The 20824-nt window shown below is 37.5% G+C and overlaps 1 protein-coding gene across 1 annotated transcript in view; it reads right to left on the bottom strand.

Annotated features, from left to right (window-relative positions):
• Positions 1-20824, bottom strand: part of TAF3 (TATA-box binding protein associated factor 3) — a 205290-nt gene that overhangs the window by 25993 nt on the left and 158473 nt on the right. The window contains exon 4 of the mRNA XM_059663773.1: positions 12615-12697. Coding sequence (XP_059519756.1) covers positions 12615-12697 — 83 coding nt within the window. The remainder of the gene's footprint in view (positions 1-12614; positions 12698-20824) is intronic.

Raw genomic sequence — 20824 nt, 5'->3', positions numbered from 1 at the left:
TGAATTTCATGAGAAAATTTACTAGAGTTTTAAAGTTTTTTATTTAAGCTGCTAAGTTACTTCTGTAGTAAGTAGATGCACAGTTTTATGAATAATTCTTTTATCTCCTCAACTTTGAATATTACACCAAAATATATAAACAGTATAAGATGATATAATTCCTCATCACTTATGAGATAAACTAAAAGTAATTTTGGATTCGTTATTGGCCTTTCTTGCCAAGCTTTATTGCTGCATTCTTCTAAACAGTGTTTTGCTTGTTCATATTTTCCCACCTGAAGTATCACTTTTTCCTTCCTATTTAATTGCATAGTAAGTTCTCCTCCAGCGCTTTCTGTTGAAGAAGGAAAGTCTCGCAGAGTAACCAACACCGCCCACAGCTGTGTTCCACAATGGCTCCGTGCTGCTAACATTACATCTTTTGGAGGATTTGATCAGAGCTCCCTAACTGCTATAAACACTGGGGTTATTCATAAAACGTGCAGAAGGAAGGATTTTCAGCAGGGTTTCTTTACCTGTTTCCCCACCACAAAACAGTGAAATAAACAGAATGGGTCATGAGTTGCTTGGCCTGTAATGCAAACTCACAGAGTGACAAGTCAATAAAGAGCCAATCTTCACCTCTCCAGCCACACAGAGCCTCCGAGGTTAGAGGCAAACACAATGTGGATATGTCTGCACAGGGAGTTTAATGCTCCTCATTATCCAGCTATTGTGTGCAAACACTATGAAGCCAGTAATCTAAATCATCAGAGTCTAATAACTGGCTACTAAACTGCACACAAAGTTCAAAAGTTCCCTCACAATGGCTTACTTATTTACCCTTAAAGGCGAATAGCCATTTTTCAATGGTAACAAAATGATGCCATAGCTAAAAACTTGTAATCACCTCCATGAATTTTAATAAACTTCTGATGAGGGAAGTTCTTCAGAGTTTGGGAGAAAAAAAATCTGATAAAAAAATAAGTACCTTAATCCACAATTCACTTTTCTTCTTCTGATTTAAAATTTTAATCAATTTCAGAAATAGGTTGCACCTTTGAAATACCATATAGCCCTAGCAGGTTTGGCTCAGTGGATAGCGCATTGGGCTGTGGACTGAAAGGTCCCAGTTTGATTCCAGTCAAGGGCATGTACCTCGGTTGCAGGCTTCATCCCAGCCCAAGTCAGGGTGAGTGCAGGAGGCAACCAATTGATGTGTCTCTCTTGCATCAATGTTTCTCTCTCTGTCTCTGTCTCTCCCACTCTCCCTAAAAATCAATGGAAAAATATCCTCGGATAAGGATTAAATACAAAAAAACAAAAACAAAACAAAATGAAATACCATATGAGAGTGCCATGATGAATTTTAAACTAACTCCTTCTTACCACAAACAAAACAAGATCCCTAAAATTTCACTATATAATATTAGCCTAAAATTGCATAGTTGGGCCAACTTTCTTACTTTCACTTTATAAGTCTCAGAAATACTAATCCCAAATGAAGTAGTCAGTTTCTGGTGGTCCCTCCTTCCAGTCTTCCCACACTGGTGTAGTCCTCTCGCAGAATGGGTAGGCTGACTCATATGACTAATAGGATACCATGAAAACAGGAGTTTGGACATCCAAGTGAGGTTGTAAGAGACAGTGCTGTCGTTAAGGTCACTCGCTTTGGGGGAAGCCAGCTGCTACATCATGAGGACATCAAACCTGCCTTAGGAAGAGGCCCATATGACCATCAATTGGGGCCTCCTGTCAACAGCCAGTGAGGAACTGAGGCCTCCTGCCAACAGCCATGTGTGTGAGCTCACAGCACATTCTCTAGACCCGGACTTTTAAAAACTATCCCTGGGCAGCAGCTTGACTAGTCAACCAAATTTCTAAACCACAGGAAGCAAGAAGTAATAAAAAGTTTATTGCTTTAAGAAGTTAAGTTTTAGGGTCATTTGCTATGTCAAAGCAGAAGATATACCAAGTATTTATCTCAGGTATAAAAATAAATATTCAGAATTTAGGAGAAATCATATTTTACAGTTATCAGTACTTAAAATAGCAAATTGTAACAGTCAATTCCATATTTCACATTTGATTAAAAGGAACAGATACCCAAAGACAATTATGAGAATCAGTTGTATGTTGATTCTTCAAATCAATAAGTACTTCTCATTCTTGATCCTTATAGCTCAACTTTTGGCATTCATTACAATACAACTGTAAATGGATTTAATTACTCAAGCTCACATAGCTTGCCTCTTGAATATTTACATCATCTCACAAAAATGGATATTTTATCTTGTCAAGTACATATCAAGTACAAACATTTTATCTTTTAATTCAGGAGGACCTATTTGAAAAATAGAACAAATTGCATGAAGTGCAGGAAAATATAGCCTTTGTAGAATCTTCATTTCCAAAGGACTCAAAACCCAAATGACTATACTCCTATTGTCTAATGTTCAAAATCTGTACAATATCCTAAAAGAGCATTAATACTCAGGTAAATAATAAATAATGCACAGCCCTACCTGGTTTGGCTCAGTGGATAGAGCATTGGCCAGCAGACCAAAGGGTCCCATTTTCGATTCTGGTCAGGGGCACATGCCCAGGATTGTGGGCTTGATCCCCAGTAGGGGTCATGCAGGAGGCAGCCAGTCAATGATTCTATCTCATCGCTGATGTTTCTCTCTCTCTCTCTCTCTCTCTCTCTCTCTCTCTCTCTCTCTCTCTCTCTCCCTCTCTCTTCCTCTCTGAAATCAATAAAAATGTATTTTAAAAAATAAATAATGCACATTTCCTTATATTTACAAGAAGATATACTGGAATAAAAAAAATAAACAAAAATAGTAACCTACAGGGAAAGAAGTGTAAAGATAGAGGGACAGGGATGGAAGCAAGACTTAAACTCTTTCAACTTTGGAGTCAAGTAAGTTTTACATATTCAGAAAATTAAATTTCTAAAATTAACTCCAAGTTGAAAATAAATGGTAATGAAACTCAAGGTATATCATGCTAGTGACACAGTTACACTGAAAAAAATGTTATTCCAGGTGACATTAGGAGGACAGCATTTTAGTCAGACATGCACAGTGGGTTTATTTTATGAATAAACAGACTGAGAAAAATCTAATCTTTAGCTTCATTCAATAGTTTTATCAATTGGAAATATGAGTATAAACTCATAATTTGGTTCTTTACAAAAATAACTATTTCCTAGTTCTGGCTATTGTAAAGGCCTAGCAATGACTTCCTAGTAGAAATGGGCACCTCTAGAACCAGATTGTGATTCCTAAAAACCCTTCTTTACAAAAAGGAACCAAGTTTACTTGAAGGAATGATTAATTCCAGGCAGGTCTGTGGCAGAGAATAAATAAGATAAATTGGGAATATTTATACCAGAAAGTAAGAAAGCTATCAAAGATGAATGGGAATGTGTTAAAATCCAGAAGACAACTGGATTTGAGTTCCCATTGAGCAAGATGGGACAAATTGAACATTAAAAAGAATAAGGAAAAGAGGTAGGGGAGAGAGATATCTTTCCAAAATCAAAACTCAACAATCACCACAGGAGGTAAATATGGCATCAACTCCACCAACTTCGTATACTGCAGTTTGGCAACCAATCAGTGTTTCTCTCTCTCCCTCTCCCTTCCTCTTTCTCTAAAATCAATTAAAAAACATATTTTTAAAAAGGCACCAAGAGACATAAGTATTTAGACTCTGATTCAAACAAACCAGTGGGCATAAGATCTTACTGAGACAAATGGAGAAATCTTAATATGGACTGGGTATGAGATAATAGAAAGAAAATCTGTTCACATGTTTAATGTAGATAGTGGCACTGTGATTATACAAGAAAATTACCATATTTTTAGAGCTGCATATAAAAGTATACAGAGGTAAAATGACATTAGGCTGAATTTGCTTAGAAATGCCCTACTCAGAAAAATAGAACAAAAAAGATTAGGTCAAGCAAGTATGGCAAAATTAAATATTCTGGTGTTAAATCTATAAGGTAGTGAAAGTTTATTAATTTATTATTTTCTGTTTTGAATTTTCATAATCGAGTATTTTAAATTTTTTTTATTGATTTCAGAGAGGAAGGGAGAGAGAGAGAGAGAGAGAGAAAGAGAGAGAGAGAGAGAGACATCAATGATGAGAGAATCATTAATAGGCTGCCTCCTACACTCCCCCTACTGGGGACTGAGCCCACAACATGTGCCCTGACTGGGAATCAAGCTGTTACATCCTGGTTCATACATCCATGCTCAACCACTGAGCCACACCGGACAGACCATAATCAAATATATCTTTTTAAAAAATATATTTTTTTATTTCAGGGAGGAAGGGAGAGGTAGAGAGAGATGGAAACATCAATAATGAGAGAGAATCATTGATTGGCTGCCTCCTGCACTCCCCACACTGGTATCAAGCCTGCAATCCAGGCATGTGCCCTGACAGAGAATAGAACTGTGACCTCCTGGTTCATAAGTCGATGCTCAACCAACGAGCTATGCCGGTTGGCCATAATCAAGTACTTTTTAAAAACGTTTGTAGCCCTAACCGGTTTGGCTCAGTGGATAGAGCGTCGGCCTGTGGACTAAAGGGTCCCAGGTTCGATTCCGGCCAAGGGCATGTACCTTGGTTGCGGGCACATCCCCAGTAGGGGGTGTGCAGGAGGCAGCTGATCGATGTTTCTCTCTCATTGATGTTTCTAACTCTCTATCCCTCTCCCTTCCTTTCTGTGAAAAAATCAATAAAATATATTTAAAAACGTTTGTAATATGCATCTTATCCAGAATGATTTACGATGGTAAAACACAGTCAGCATTAACAAGAAGAAAATATATAACTAACACTTATTGAAAATGAAGATTCTGGTCTCATCATTAAGATAATAAACACAAGAAGTAGAATAAGGTTGGAGAAATAATGGTGTGTTCAGTTTTGGAAATGCTATGTTTGAGGTACCCCTGGTCCATCCAGTCAGAACTTTCTAGCAGATGACTGGGCAGACTATTCTGCATCTGGGAGGAGATCTGTGAGCTGGAAATAAAGATCTGGTAATTATCAATTCATAATTTTGAAATCGAAAGAGTGAATGAGAATATTTACAAAGAAAGAACAGAGTAGTGGACTGACAGTAAGAAGAGAAAGTAAAAGAAATCCTTAAAAGAAAAACAAAAGTAATAATAAGAGAGAATCCCTCGAGTGTAGTATCAAGGAAAATGGAATAGAAAATTTCAAAAAGGGCCTGGGGTAAACAACATGTCCAGTACAGCAGAAGATGACCATCACCAGAGCTGCAGCATGGGCACTTGGTGCATTTCAGGATCTTAATGAGAAGCTTCAGAAAAGTTTCCAGCACAGAAGCCAGAATGACAGCCAGTGAGTTTAAGAATAACAACTAGAAGTACATATGAACAATAAGTTTTGAGAAGTCAGAACGAGAAGTTGTATAACCTTCCTTTCATAGGCAGGGTAGGGGGAGGGAGATGTGATAAAGGTGAGGGATGAAGGAAGGCACAAGAGGGGGAGCTGATCCTGAAAGTAAGGAGGGACACTGTGCTTCTTCTTGGAGCCTGGAGGACAAGCTATGAGGACAGACACAGTTCTGGAACTCTAAAGAGTAAATCCAAACAAACAGGGGTCACACACCTAGTCAGTAGCTCATGGTGACATATGCTTTAACCCATGTGCTGAGCCTTTGGCAACCACATTTTTTAAAGCTGCAATACTCTAAATCACAGAGGTCCTGCAGTGATACGAATATCCATTTTATAAGCTACAATGGCAAGAGTGGGAAGAGAGAAGAAACATTACACTAGGTCTCCAAAGTGTTTATGTATTTTGGTATTACTATAGCCCCATAAAATGACAGGAAATAATAAAAGGCAAAGAATTTAAAATTTCCATGTGGTTGTCAGTAATAATAAGAGTACCTAAGTGTTTACATATTCTTTTTAAACACTAGAAGTGTGAGTAGTTTGATCTTTAGGGAAAATTATAGTCAGGAAATATCCAAAAGGTTACCATGATATAGTTAAATTATCTCTGCCTATCACAGTTTAAAGAATATTTAAATTCTGGAAGTTCAGGGTCAGCTTTTCTAGATAACAAATCTTAAGTACCTTCCTATATTCACTCAATTAGTGATCTTGGACCTTGATAACACTGCAGAGAGAAACTTTCCAACTATCATTCAAATCATATCTAAAAAGGTGGTCATAAATATTTTAAAACCTAAGTGAACTAATAAGACCTAGACCCATTAAGGATAAGATCTTTTACAACAAATTAAATAAAACAATTTATTGAAGTCTGGACTCAAGATAAGCTAGATTTACTAGCTGACCTTTTATTCATTTAAAGAACAAAATTAGCTCTAATTGCATTAGAATGGAATCCAGTAAATTTTCCCAAGTCTTCTAATGTGGCATCCATGTAAGAACTGCAGTAATTGTTTACAAGTAAGATGGAAATGCTTTGATTATAATCTTCCCACTTGTTTCACTGTGTAGTAAAAGCATTTCCCAAAACCTAAAGACAGTTTTTCTGTTAGTATACTATTTTTTTCTCTTAAACACACTGCATCTTTTTGTTAATGAACAAACTACAATGTACCAACAGAAGAAATTATACTTGGAGATTTCATAATAATTTTAGGTCAGTAAAAATGAGAGAGTAAGATAAGAAGGTCAACACTTCCTTGTCTATAATAATCAGAAAAGGGCTGAAGAACTGAATAAGAACATTTTTAATATCTGCTTCCTCTCGGAATTATAACTGAGAATTATAGGTTTGGATCTGTTAAATTTATAAGTGCAATAAAGTTGTAAGAATAGTGGGTACAATCCACAACTTGTACTCTAGTTGTTCAGCTGCTAGGAAATTTCATTTGTAATGTTACCATCTTTTACTAACATTAAAAATAGTGATAAACTTTAAATATACACTCTTAAGACTTATTAGCCATATTTTAGTTATTTAGCTTCTAACATAGACAAAATACCTATGATGTGTTTCACTACCAGTGGCAAGTCAACCAGGGCAAAACAAAGCTAGCAACACTTTTCAATCTTTTCTTTCCCCTTTGAATCAAAAGCAGTTTTATTGGAAAGAAAACAAATTAAAAATAGAAAAGCAAAGGGCCTCCCTTTTGTGACAGGATAATGCTCTGAAATGTTCCTTAACTTTACTTCTAAGGATCATTCTTTTTAAACCAACTAGTTTCTTTGCTCTGCTTCTCTAGCACGCTTTTACAAAAATACGAAATCTGCATTTTCCCAAAATAAAATAAAGTACAATTTAAAAAGATCAGTTGTTTTTGTCTGCCTCTCATCCCATAATGTGGTGTGAGTCCTCCTTTCCTTCTGGAACCCACCATCTCTTCTTTTGACAGGCTGTCTGCCCTATCACAGGGGCTGATGAACCAGGCTGACCAGCTGGAGTCTTTGATGGGGACCGAGAATGGATTCTGTGGAAGAAGGGGAGCCACTGGGGATATTGAGCACTAAGAACCATATCAGCTTCAAGTGACTTGGACCATCTTTGCCACCACACAGAGGCAAGATTGAGAAAAAGGAAGTGAGCATAGTCCTAATGATACTTTTTGAACCTTGGATATCCTATCTAATAATAGACAAACATGGTAATTGACCGTACCTTCGCTACGCCTCCCATTGGCTAATCAGTGCAATATGCAAATTATTCCAACCAAGATGGCGACCAGCAGCCATACAGCTGAAGCGAGCAGGAGGCTTGCTTGTTCCAGTGATGGAGGAAGCCAAGGTTCCCCGCCTGCTGAGGCCCGGCTCTGAGCTCCAAAAGCAACAAAGTTTCAATTATAGAAGCTAAGCAAACCCCAGATACCTGCTCTCAGCAGGCCGTGGCCTCAGAGCTCGAGCGAGTAGGAGCTGGCTCTCAGCTCCAGTGACAGCAACAAAGTTTCAATTACAGAAGGTAAATAAATCCCAGAATAAAAAAAGAAAAGAAAAAAAGGAGAGGCTGGGAGCTTCAGTCGCTAGCCAGCCTGAAAACGGCCCTCAGACCCTCACCCAGACTGGCCAGGCACCCCAGTGGGGACTCCTCCCTTCCTGAAGGGGGTGTGACCAGCTGCAAAGAGCCATCAGCCCCTCACCCAGGCTGGCCAGGCATCCAAGCGGGACCCCCACCCTGATCTGGGACACCCTTCAGGGCAAACCAGCCGGCTTCCACCAGGCCTCTATCCTATATAGTAAAAGGGTAATATGCAAACTGACCCTAACAGCAGAAAGACTGGGAATGACTGGTCACTATGACACACACTGACCACCAGGGGGCAGATGCTCAATGCAGGAGCTGCCCTCTGGTGGTCAGTGTGCTCCAACATGGGGGAGCTCTGCTCAGCCACAAGCCAGGCTAATGGCTGCCAGTACAGGAGTGGTGGTGGGAGCTTCTCCTGCCTCCTCAGCAGCGCTAAGGATGTCCGACTGCAGTTTAGGTCTGCTCCCTGCTGGCAAGTGGATATCCCCCGAGGGCTGCCAGGCTGCCAGAGGGATGTCTGATTGCCAGCTTAGGCCCAATCCCCCTGGGAGCAGGCCTAAACCAGCAGGTGGTCATCCCCTGAGGGGTCCCAGACTGCGAGAGAGCACAAGTCGAGCTGAGGGACCGCCCCGCCCCCCCGGTGCACAAATTTTTGTGCACCGGGCCTCTAGTTAATAATATTCTCAAAAAGGCATCATTAATATTCCATGTCACTTGATCAAGTGCACTAGTATATATTAACTAGAGGCCTGATGCATGAATTCATGCACAGTTGGGGTCTGGCCACCCTGTCCCGATGGGGGACCATCGGGCTAGGCTGGTGGAGAGGACGGGCTGCGGGCAGTTGGCCAGCTGGCCCCGCCCCTGATCAGGGTGTTGGAGGCTGATCGGGGGCTGGGCCGGCCGGAGGGCAGGGGGTGGGAGGGCACAGGGTGATCAGGGCCCGGATCAGGCTGGTTGGCTGCCGCAGTGCACATCATAGACACCTGTCATTCTGCCATTCTGGTCGCTGGGCTTTTATATAGAGAGATTAGAAAAATGACTGAGCATTATTGCATGTTTGGAGGGTCCCAGTTAACACCCTTTCTCTGGTGAGTTCATGGAATAAGAGCAGCGATGTCCTGAGAGCAGAAGGACCAGATCATCAGTCTAATACCCCTGGCAAAAGCCACTCTGCCCAAGGATAAAAGGAAGGAGTACATGGACAAAAAATGCTTCCTCCAGCACCAGCAAGAGGACAGATTAAAGAGATATTTGAAAAACATGAGGGGGGAAGAATGCTAATGCCCTAACTGCTACTATTCACCCCAAAATGTTTATACTTTACCAATATTTACATTTATCTTTTTAAAATGAAAAGCTCCTTTAACAGAATTTTTATTTTTTATAATATAGCCCTACATTCAACTTAGAAGAGTTCTGTTCTGCCATATGTTAACAATCCTATCTACATAGATCTTGCCCCTAAGATACTCCATCACCTTACTTTGCTCTATTTTCTTCACAGAAATGAATAAATGAATGCTGTAAGCTAGCCCACTTTTTCTAAACTTGCTCAAAATTACTAAATCAATAAAAGAAGAAGATTGGGATGACATATAACATAGTAACTGTGTTGCCACTCTCCCCCACCATAACAGTGGACAGGAGACTCACTGTACTCTGTCACCGAGTCCAACTGAGACTTTAGAATTCTGGCCAATATAATCCCAGGCAGTGCTTCCTTAGCAAACTGAAATCTACTTGATTGGAGACCAGACTCAGATATTTTAGCAATCTGAATGTGTTGTTCCTTCCCATTCATACTACTCTAACAAACTTAATAGGTGTTGAGACTGTGATTTCAGGATTAGTATTTTAGTTTCATCTTCAACCCATATTAAGGGGAACTCTGGATACACATTACTGGGGGACATGTTAAAGGAATTTGAGGTCCTTAGAAAGTCATCTTGAATTTTAACACCACCAGGAGGAGGTACTGGACTCATCATAGACCCTTTAGAATACAGTTTCCATGCACGTTAGCTCAAGGTAAAAATAAGGGACCCATCTTGCTTCAAGCAATAATAATGAAGAATACAGGAAATAATCTAACCTCAAAGTACTTTCCTGGATCAAGGGCAGAAGATGTAACTTCTTTAAGATTTAGAAACTAAATATCGTCTTAAAGATCTTTCAATGAGAGGGTATAATTTGAACCCTGTAAAGCTTTTTCTTTTTCCTATAATTTCAAATCCCTGCCTGTTTTTCAGCAATAAACAACTCCCCCCTGGCTATTCAAACCCCCCTTTTTGAACCCCAGTCTGCTCATTAATTTCACTTCAAAAGAGTGTCTATCAAGTGCATACAAACTGAGTAAGTAAAGGCACATTTATACGAACCTACTGCCTATTTTCCATTATTACTGCCATGGAATAACCCATGTATCCTTATGCTACCACAATAAGAAATAACTTTTAATTTCATATAATTTTCATGTGTCATAAAATATTATTCTTTGAATTTTTTCAACTATTTTTAGCTTGTTAACCATACAAAAACAGGCAGTGAAATGAATTTGGCCCATGAGCCATAGTTTGCTGACCCATACTTTACATTAAAAAAACAAAAACAAAAAACTCTGCTGATTAAGTAATAACATCCTATTACTATGTGACTTGTGCCTCTTTTTCCTGTCTTATTTTAATTTAAAATATAATATATTTCACTTAATACATTCTTTTATTCATTATAAGTACTTGAGTCAGACTTTGGTTAAATGATTATATATTCATATAGCATAGGGGTTTTATTTACCTAAATGTCTGAAAGTTCATGTTAGATAATGTTATACTTTCATGGACATTTGTCTAGAATTGTCATGGACATTTGTCTGGAAACAGGATTTTATTTCTCATGTCTTCCAATATCTTAGGCATTATGAGTGATTTAATGAGAAGAGAAAAGTAGTCAATAAGGATGGATGAGACAATTATTATTATCAATGCTTTTTTACAAACCTTCTTTCTCTAAAGGGAATGCACAAGCCAAACTTTCGTGTGGAAGTAAAGATTAAGTAATGGTGAGTTACTGAGAAAATAGGCATAAATATGAACTGGTAGGAGAGAAATAATAATAAGATCTTTTCCCAAAAGAAATGAACCCAAATACAGAATTTCAAGAAGACAGTATGAGTAAGTTACTTTGGTTGGGTCTCCTTGCTAATCAGCCTTCTGTCCTCTACTGGTTGAGGGATAGGAATAAGTTTATTTAAATTTTTGTAGGTAAAATTGGGGGCACCAGGTATACCAGTGGCTGGTTAAAAAGAACTGAATCTATAGTATTTTTCTTACATTGTCTATAAGCTTGTCAGCAATAGTACCATCCACTGTCTAGATTTCTACTGATACAACCATAAAAAGGAACGTAGAAATTACGCAGATAATTTAGGAAAGAAAAGAATGAATTATCTGGATTTTCTTCCTTGAATCTTCAGAAGAAGACCATGGTCCTAGGAGTCCATGTTACCATTCATCATCATGATATTGAACTTTTTTTAATACATTACATATGGAATTAACAAAAGCAACAGCATAAACTAAACACAAACTTTAAGATGGAATGAACCACTGAGAGCACAAAACATATTTTCTGTTGTCTATTCTACCCACTTAATAAACTCCTAAGTTCTACTTTCATTTTTACGCTAATACTGAGTAAAAATGAAATGCCTTGTAAGCCTATTTTCTACACAGTATTTGATTGTTTGCAATGTAAACGAATACATTTTCAGGCTTAATGGTTTAAAGTAAGGTTGTAAACTTGTACATTTAGCTTGTGAAATTCATTTAAATGATATATAAAATGATTTTAGAATAAAACGAATGATTTTAACATGATTTACAAAAAATAAAAATCAATGTTTTATTACCTTATTATCATATAGGCCTTAATTCATACACCAAAAGTGAATGAAAGAAACATAGGCAGCTAATTTACTTTTATTTATTTATTTTTTATTTATTTATTTATTTTTTCTAATTTACTTTTAAAAAGGGTGGGTTGATATGATGATTCTGTGAGAATTAAGACAAATAAACAGCACACATGGGTTTACATTTCCAGTTCTCTTAAAAAACAAACAGTTGTTACTACTATATACTGTTTCACCAGGCTTTTGGCAGTATCTTTGTTTTATAGGCACAGAATAAAGCCATGTGCCATCTGAGCAAGCAGGGAATCTCATTCTTTGTTATAGTGATAGAGAATATATACTTGAGAAGGTATAACATTACATCCTCCTTAGTGTAATATAGTGGTTAGTCTAGTCAATTAACAGTTACTTACTTTTCAGATAACCAGAACCTTTAAAACTAGGTAGAATCAATGTCATGTGCTAGTCTTTAAAAAAGAAAAAAAAGAACAAGAAAAACAAAAGAATCCTATATGTTAAATAAAACAATATGCTCTGAGGAAGAAAGCAATAAAAATTTGAAAATGAAGAATCTCAAAATAAAGCTTGACCCCACATGTTCATATTTGGAAAAGGTTTGCAGAGTTCTAAATCCACTAGGAAAGAGTAGAGAAGATTCAATTGAAATTATTTCGCTCTAATTCAAAACATTTTTACTTACATCTTGTCTTGGCCTGCACCAACTCGGAGAGTCAATCTGGGGATGACTGGACTTGGGGCTGGGACAATTGGCTCCACTTTTATCTGTTAAAGTTAGGACATTAAGTGTTAATATATATATATATATATATATATATATATATCCTATATAATAAAAGGCTATTATGCAAATTGACTGAACGACCAGTCACTATGATGCGCACTGACCACCAGGGGGAAGACGCTCAATGCAGGAGCTGCCCCCTGGTGGTCAGTGCGCTTACACAGGGGGAGTGCTGCTCAGCCAGAAGCCCTGAGCCTGGCTCACGGCTGGCGAGCGCAGGCTGGCAAGCACAGTGGCAATGTTGGGACCCTCTCCCGCCTCCGCGGCAGTGCTAAGGATGTCTGAAGGCTCCCAGACTGCAAGAGGGTGCAGGCCAGTCTGAGGGACCCCCCCCACCCCGAGTGCACGAATTTCGTGCACCGGGCCTCTAATGTGTATGTATGTGTATGTGTGTGGGGTGTGTGTGTGTGTGTGTGTGTGTGCATATTTCACCACCACCCCCAACAAAAGTACCTCCTACCTCTTCTCCTACTTCCCCATATCCACAAACTTGACAAGCAGATGTAAGCCTTAAATGTGGCTAACATACCAGATACAGAGATAATCTGGGCTATCCAATGTTTTAGTTTCTCAACAACTAAAGGCTACCTGGTATCATGAGAAATTCTACAAACTTTAATTGCTTTAGGTAAATGTGGCAGTTAACTCTGTATTTTCTTTTTTATATATATATTTTTTTTTTATTGATTTTTTTACAGAGAGAAAGGGAGAGGGATAGAGAGTTAGAAACATCGGTGAGAGAGAAACATCGACCAGCTGCCTCCTGCACACCTCCTACTGGGGATGTGCCTGCAACCAAAGTATATGCCCTTGACCGGAATCGAACCTGGGACCTTTCAGTCCGCAGGCTGATGCTCTATCCACTGAGTCAAACCGGTTTTGGCATCTCTGTATTTTCTTAGTGTTAGTTCATTTCTTAGATTATACTATTGGAATTATTTAAGCAAAACTTGTTATCCAAACCATTTGGTAGAGCATTTAAGTAGTCGCCAGGCCTACCAAGAATAGAAAAAGCAAACAATGATTTCGCTATTATAAAAGGCATTTGTCTACGGACTTCAAAAATATTAAACTCATCTTAAGTTTGCATTATCATATGAAAATCTGAAACACCAAGTATAATTTATAGCATTAAACCATTCAATTTTTTGGCTAGTAGTTCAAAGACCTGAAATACTGTGATATAAAGAAAATGTATTTTTGCAAAAGATTTTTGGTGAAGGCAACTGCTGAAGAAGTTGAAAGATCTCACAAATTTTGAAACTATTCTTTCTCACTAATAGAAAGATAATACGCATACAAATTAAATATGTTAAAAGGGTTCTTCACAATTTTTGGTTTGAAGGTCCTATGGTGTAATAAATATTTTGAATGAACAAACTGAACAAAAGCTCTGCAGTTCCAAATTATTATCTGTATCAAAATCTTTCAATAGGGCTTTATTGCCATTTTTGGTTGGATAGTTCTTTGACTAAAATTGTCCTAGGCACTGCCAGGTGTTTAATATCCCCATCTTGGGTACTACTATACACTGCCAGTCACTGTGACAACTAATTGCAAATCACTGATTATGTATTTTAAGCACAAGAATTAAATAATGATGAAACAGTCTGGTGGTTCTAAAAATGACCATAATAAAAAAAGCATAATATGCTAATTAGACCAGATGTCCTTCCGGACGCTCTTCCGGATGAAGCTGGGCCTGCGAGGGAAGCCCGGGTCCTGGGTGCCTGAGGGAAGCTGGTGCTGGCAGCCAGGGGAAGGAAGGCCTACTCTTGCACGAATTTCATGCATTGGGCCTCTAGTATAACACAATAATCAATATACTATCATCCTATAACTGATATATATATATATATATATATATATATATATAGAGAGAGAGAGAGAGAGAGAGAGAGAGAGAGAGAGAGAGAGAGATAGCGCACATGGGCCAAATCTACTATTTTTTCATGTTTTTAACTGTCCCTTTCTAAAATTTATTTTTAATCCATTCTTACATCAAGATCTATGACTTTGGCCGCTAGGGAACTTCTTCAACTCCCTACAAACTTCTCTATATCCACAAATACACTAGAGCCCATCTCCTTTTGTCTTCTAAAGAAACCTCCTCCATCAATTAGCTTATTTATAGCATTTTCAACTTCTCAGTTCTATTCATTATTTTCATCTAGCTTTTAAATGTGCTTGACTTTTTTTTTTATTACCTTCTCTTCAATCACTGGCTAACAACCTCACATATCTCTCAGTTTTCAATTCATTAGTTTCTCAGCCATTCCAATCTACTTTCAGGCCCTGAAATAATACTACTGAAACCACTATTGCTAGACATGAATTATTTCCTAATGTCCCAGTATGTTTTTCTATTATAGATATTATCAATCTCCTCCCTTCTCCTTTACAAAGCCCTCTACTTGTGCCTGACTTTACTTGGTCCTTTCCTCTTATCATTCTACAGTTTGTTCAGTGATCTCATCCATGTCCCTGGTTTTAATCTTAAGTTTTAAATATGCCATGTCTTTAAACTCATCCCCTCTAGATTAGCAATGATGAACCTAAGACTAAAATATAATGTTGTCTACTGAACATTTTCAACTAAATAACCTATGAATATTTCATCTCATCACATCTAAATTTTAACTTATCAACGTCCCCATAAAACCCTGCTCCTCTTAATGGTCCCATTTTGGACAGATGGCTCCTTCATTTGCCCAGTTTCTTGGACAGACCAGTCCAGTGGTTTTCCTAAAGGCCCTCAGGGATCAAGGTCCCTGGGGCAGGGCAATATCCATGTACAAGTAACTAGGTTGGCATTCACTTTCTTCCTCCCCGTCGCTGCAAAAATGTTCCATATCTAACCAATCAGAAAACCAATGGTCCAGTATACTCTGTAAACTATTAAGGCTTCTGTATTTTTCTCACCTTCCTGTGTGATCTGTGGGAGAATAAGCAAATATATTAAAACCAAACATTTATAAACCACATACTATTTGCCAGCCATTGCGCTTGGTTACTTTTCAGATGTTCTCCTTTAGGTTTTTAAATGAGTAAGTGGGATACATATTATGGTTTTCATTTTACAGGGATCATATACGAAGTCACCATTTTTCCTTTCTTTTCCATTTCCTTTCCCTTTTCCATTTTTAAGTCACACAAATAGCAAAAGTAGGACTGAATAGTTATTTTGATTCAAAGAATAAAAAATTACATAAAATTCCTAGATTTCTTCAATTCTAAAAAAACTTAGGATCACAAACTCATAAGTGATGAGGCATTAGGAGTAATATTCCTTATTTCTTCAACCCACAATACAATTATTACATAACACTTTCTTAAGATTTAATTTTTTAAAAAGCTAGTTAAATCTAGGTTTCCTGACACCACATTCATCCCCTGCTCAACCAGACAGCTCCTTGACTCTTTGCCATACACTTCGAGTTCTTTTTTCCTGGTAATGCTGATGTCTTGCATAGAGCTGTTCACGTTCTCTGTCAATGTCTTTTTTAATGAATGTACTTGTGAGATGGCAAGGGTTGGTTGTAAAATATTTCTTTTCTCTATGGAAGGCTAACTAGTTTATATGAAATTGAGATTAACTTTGGCTTTACTTCCATTCAACTAAAGTGGATGGATTTTTGATGCTGTCTTAAATGGTGTGACAGGGCAAAAGAATCCAGACATGGTTTATTTATGATCTACTATAAAAAAAAAAGTAAAATGATACTGTGTGTAAAAAAATTAGCAAACAAAAATGGAGATAAATTTTGTAAGTAAAATTAAAAATGGTAAAAATGTGCTCTGAAGACGACAGATATTTAGTAAACCTGTTGAGTTGATGAATGACTTAGAACCTGCTACCTTAGCTCAGTTTTAGCTATAATGAGGATGAAGACATCATCCAAGACCCCTTTGAGGTGAAAGTGGGCATTATATAACATAACAGGTGTAAACTGGGCTGTCCCAGGCAAACCAGAACATCTGGTTACCCTACTTAAAAATACTTACAGACCTAAACTTCATTCTTAAAGAAGCTAAATCAGATTAACCTAAATATAAAATTCAAGCAAGTATTGAGAAAGATTAATAAGGATTCTAATAATATATAGAAAGTACAATTTCTAAATAAAAATTTCTTACCAGACTTTTATTTACAGTAACTTTACCCAAATGCCTACCAAAATAAGAGATGTTTCCTACAATAGTAAAATAATTTCTCATGTGTCCTTCTCACGAATCAACAAACTAAATGGTAACTACTTCAGTTACTTAAACAATATGACTAAGCCAAAAATGTGAGAAGACATGAGCATCTAAGGGTTAAAATAAAAGAACAGCCCTTTAGAGTGTTGCTGAGAATTGGGGCACGCAGAAGAGCATTTACAGTGGATTACTAAGCTTCCCAATTCACCAAAGAGGCAAAGTCCAATAATATAAGACTTCTTTGTAGCTAACTAAAAATACATTGTCAGTGGATTTGTCCAGTTTTATGTATAAGCAATACTTCTTTCACCTGAACTAATACTAGTAGTCATATAAGCCCCTTATTGCCATGTGCTGCATTTTTTTTTTGCTAATCTTCAAGGATTTAGCTTCTTTACCACATACCTCAGGGCACCAACTGATAAAGCTCTAACTCTCCATTTTTCCAGGACACCAGCAGTGCGGCCTTGCAAAAAATGAAAATCGCTCAAGAGATTTAAAGGAGAAATTTATTTTTAAAATCCTGACTTGAAGCAAAGAGGTGGATTTTTAAAAAGCTTATCTATAAAGAATCAGTTTAAATTTAAATTCTATCTTGGAACTCTTTCATGCATTCCAGCTTTAAAGTTTATCTTCTGACAGGGACTTTCTGCAAAGGTAATGGGTAGCTTTGTCAATATAATCTGGCCAAGTTTTTATTTTCTACTTTTTTTAATATTAAACTTCTTTCATTTTTTAAAAAAAAAACCCATATATGAGTGCTAGGTAGGGTGGCAACAAGTTCAGCCAATGCTAATTCAGATTCCCATCTATGCTAGTATGTCAGAAAAATACCCAGAAATCGTAGTGATAAAAGCCAAATTTAATAACCTAACATTTTGGATGCTAAACTATGACACTGGTAACCATCTTCTGGTCTTCCTTAGCAATTAAGGTCTTTACATTATTTCCATTTGAAAACATAGTCTAACTAAACATTGATAACCTGATTAAAATATTAAAAAGGCAGTCAGAAGGAGATCTACCATTGTGGTCAAGTATAACAAGTGCAATACAGCAAGGACAAATGAAATAGAACTCAGACCATCATTAAGCACTCAGAGTTCATTCATATGAAGACTTGGAGATGGCCTTTGGTAAATTTCTATAAATTCAGACATACTCATTTAAACATCAGTTACTGGATTCCTCTTGGAACAGACTGTTGTAAGAAACAGGAAAGGAATGTTTCCTCCTTTTTACTGGGTTATTTTATTTACCAAAACCTTTCATTTCACTAGTTAATTATAAGAGCTGATGGGAAAAGACTAGAAATGAGGTATTACTTTAAGCAGAAAAAAAAATGGTGACAATCGTTGGTTAAAGGCACGAATCAGTAAGATTATCAGTCTCTGAAAAAGAAACTGTTTAAGTTCAATAAAAGGTTATTTGGGGAAACATACTAAGGGATTTGGGAATAAAGAAATATTCAACATTTTAACTTTGATTACTGAAGTTATTAAAGCTTCTATTGTCTGTTCTTTAAAATAAGTCAGTTGAACAGGAGGTCTCAAAGACCTCTTCAGGGACTAAAATTTTCTAAAATCATAATGTCAGCATACTCTAGAGCAGGGGTGGGGAACATCTGGCCCACGGGCTGTATAAGGCCTGAGAAATAATTTGGTCTGGCCCTGCCAAGGCAACCACAGGCGGGACTCAAAATTCAATAAATCTAGGAGCTTTTTTCATAGCAACGTAAATTTATGTAAAGTGGATTATATGAAGCAAATGATGTTATAAATATCCAAATGGGCCTTGGCAGAAAAAGGGTTTCCTACCCTGCTCTAGAGTATGAAGCCATGCTCATCCCTCTCATCAGCTTCTATAGATGACCGGCCTGAGAAAGCTATTTTGGGTAACAAAGAACACAGGCTTTGCTTGGACATACTTGGGCCAAGTCACAATTCTGCCACTCATGAGACACATCTGTTTTTCTCAACTATAAAACAAGAGCAACAGTACCAAACTCTCAGAGCTCTTGGAGAATTAACTAATTAAATCTGGCCAGGTCTGGCAAGTACCAAGTGTCCATGCACTCAGTAAAGTAGCAGCTGCTAGTGGCATTTACTAGCTGTGTTAGTTCATTCAATAGCTGATGTTAGCTCAAAAAAACAAAAAGCCCCCAAACCAAAAAACATACAATTTATTAATTGATAGGATAAAAATTTTGGAGAATCCTTTAAAATTTTTGGAGAACTGATGAGCTTTCCATTATAAGCAAATTCAATTACCTGTGGGTTGATTATCAACATTATTGGTTAGTTGTAAGAACATTCTGAATTGTCACAGTAATCTACTTACTCATCTTAAGTGACACAAATTAGTCTTGTTTTATATGAGAAGGCAGAGAAGAGGCCTTTCAAGCCAAAATATGCTTAGAGAAGGTATGAAACTATTGTTTTTAAGCAGAGGTAAACCATACTTTATGATGCTGCTGTCTTTTCCCAGTATTGAACAGGAGGAAGGATATGGAGAGAAGGAAGCAGAGGATCAGAGAGGTTAGAAGAAATTGGTGAATAACTAGTGAGTGGTATCCACAAGTCAGCCTGCTCTGAAGTCCATGCTCTTTGTGGGCTAGCACTGGGCCTATTTACTTACAGACTATGACATAATTTTGGGGGGTGGTGAAACTCTACGGTGACTTTTTAGATCATCTATAATAAAAAAAAGTGTAATATGCTAATTAGTCCGAACAGCGGAAAGACCTTCCCGACGAAGTTGGGGCTGAAGTAAGCCGACATGGCTGTGACTGCTGAGCCCCTTGCACAAATTTCGTGCATCGGGTCTCTAGTATTCAAATAAGAGCATAAAAACATGTTTACAAGCTTGACAAATTTTGGCTTATAAGGTGAAATATACAACTATTTAATTCCACTAATATAAAAAATAAGCCATTTTATTTTTTCACAATGATCCCCCTTAAAAAAAAATACTTATGCAATACATACACCTACCCAAATTGAAACAAGATTTTTAAACTGCTCTGAAATGTACTGTTAGGTTTATCACTGCTAAAGCCATTGTGGCTAGGTTTGTGACTGCTCAACATAACTGCTCTTTAAATGTTTTCCATAAAAAGTCAGTTTGGCAGAAACCGGTTTGGCTCAGTGGATAGAGCGTCGGCCTGTGGACTGAAGGGTCCCAGGTTCGATTCCGGTCAAGGGCATGTACCTGGGTTGCGGGCACATCCCCAGTGGGAGATGTGCAGGACGCAGTTGATCGATGTTTCTCTCTCATCGATATTTCTAACTCTCTATCTCTCTCCTTTCCTCTCTGTAAAAAATCAATAAAAAAAAATATATATATAAAAGTATCTATTTAAAAAAAAAAAAGTCAGTTTGAATCTATTGTAAAAAGGTGAAAGACTGCACTCCTAACCTTGACTATGCATATTACTGCCTATAAAGGGGAACTGAAAGATTGTATATAAATCACCATACTTTGTATTATTACCACTGCTAGAAAAACTATTTTTCTGATAGTGCGTCACTGAGCCAGGTGCCTTGCATATATTATTTCACTTAATCCATTTGTAATTCAATTAGAGTGCAGTAGTTAAGAACATCAATTATAGCACCTGATGGCCTGGGCTGAAATTGTGGCTCCTCTTAAATCACTTTCTATATGTGTGATCTTGGGCAGGTTTACTAATCTCTCTAAGTCTCCATTTTTCATCTTAAAATTTTTATTTGTTTTTTTTATTGATTTTAGACAGAGAAGAAAAGGGGGGGGGGGAAGAGAGCCAATGACCCATTGTTCCACTTATTTATGCATTCATTGGTTGATTCTTGTATGTGCCCTGATGGGATATGGGAATGCAACCTTGGCATATGGGGATGATGTTCTAACCAACTGAGCTACCTGTCCAG

The sequence above is a fragment of the Myotis daubentonii genome, chromosome 1, assembly GCF_963259705.1.
Source record: "Myotis daubentonii chromosome 1, mMyoDau2.1, whole genome shotgun sequence".
NCBI lineage: Eukaryota > Metazoa > Chordata > Mammalia > Chiroptera > Vespertilionidae > Myotis > Myotis daubentonii.
This window is presented reverse-complemented; position numbering and strand designations above follow the sequence as displayed.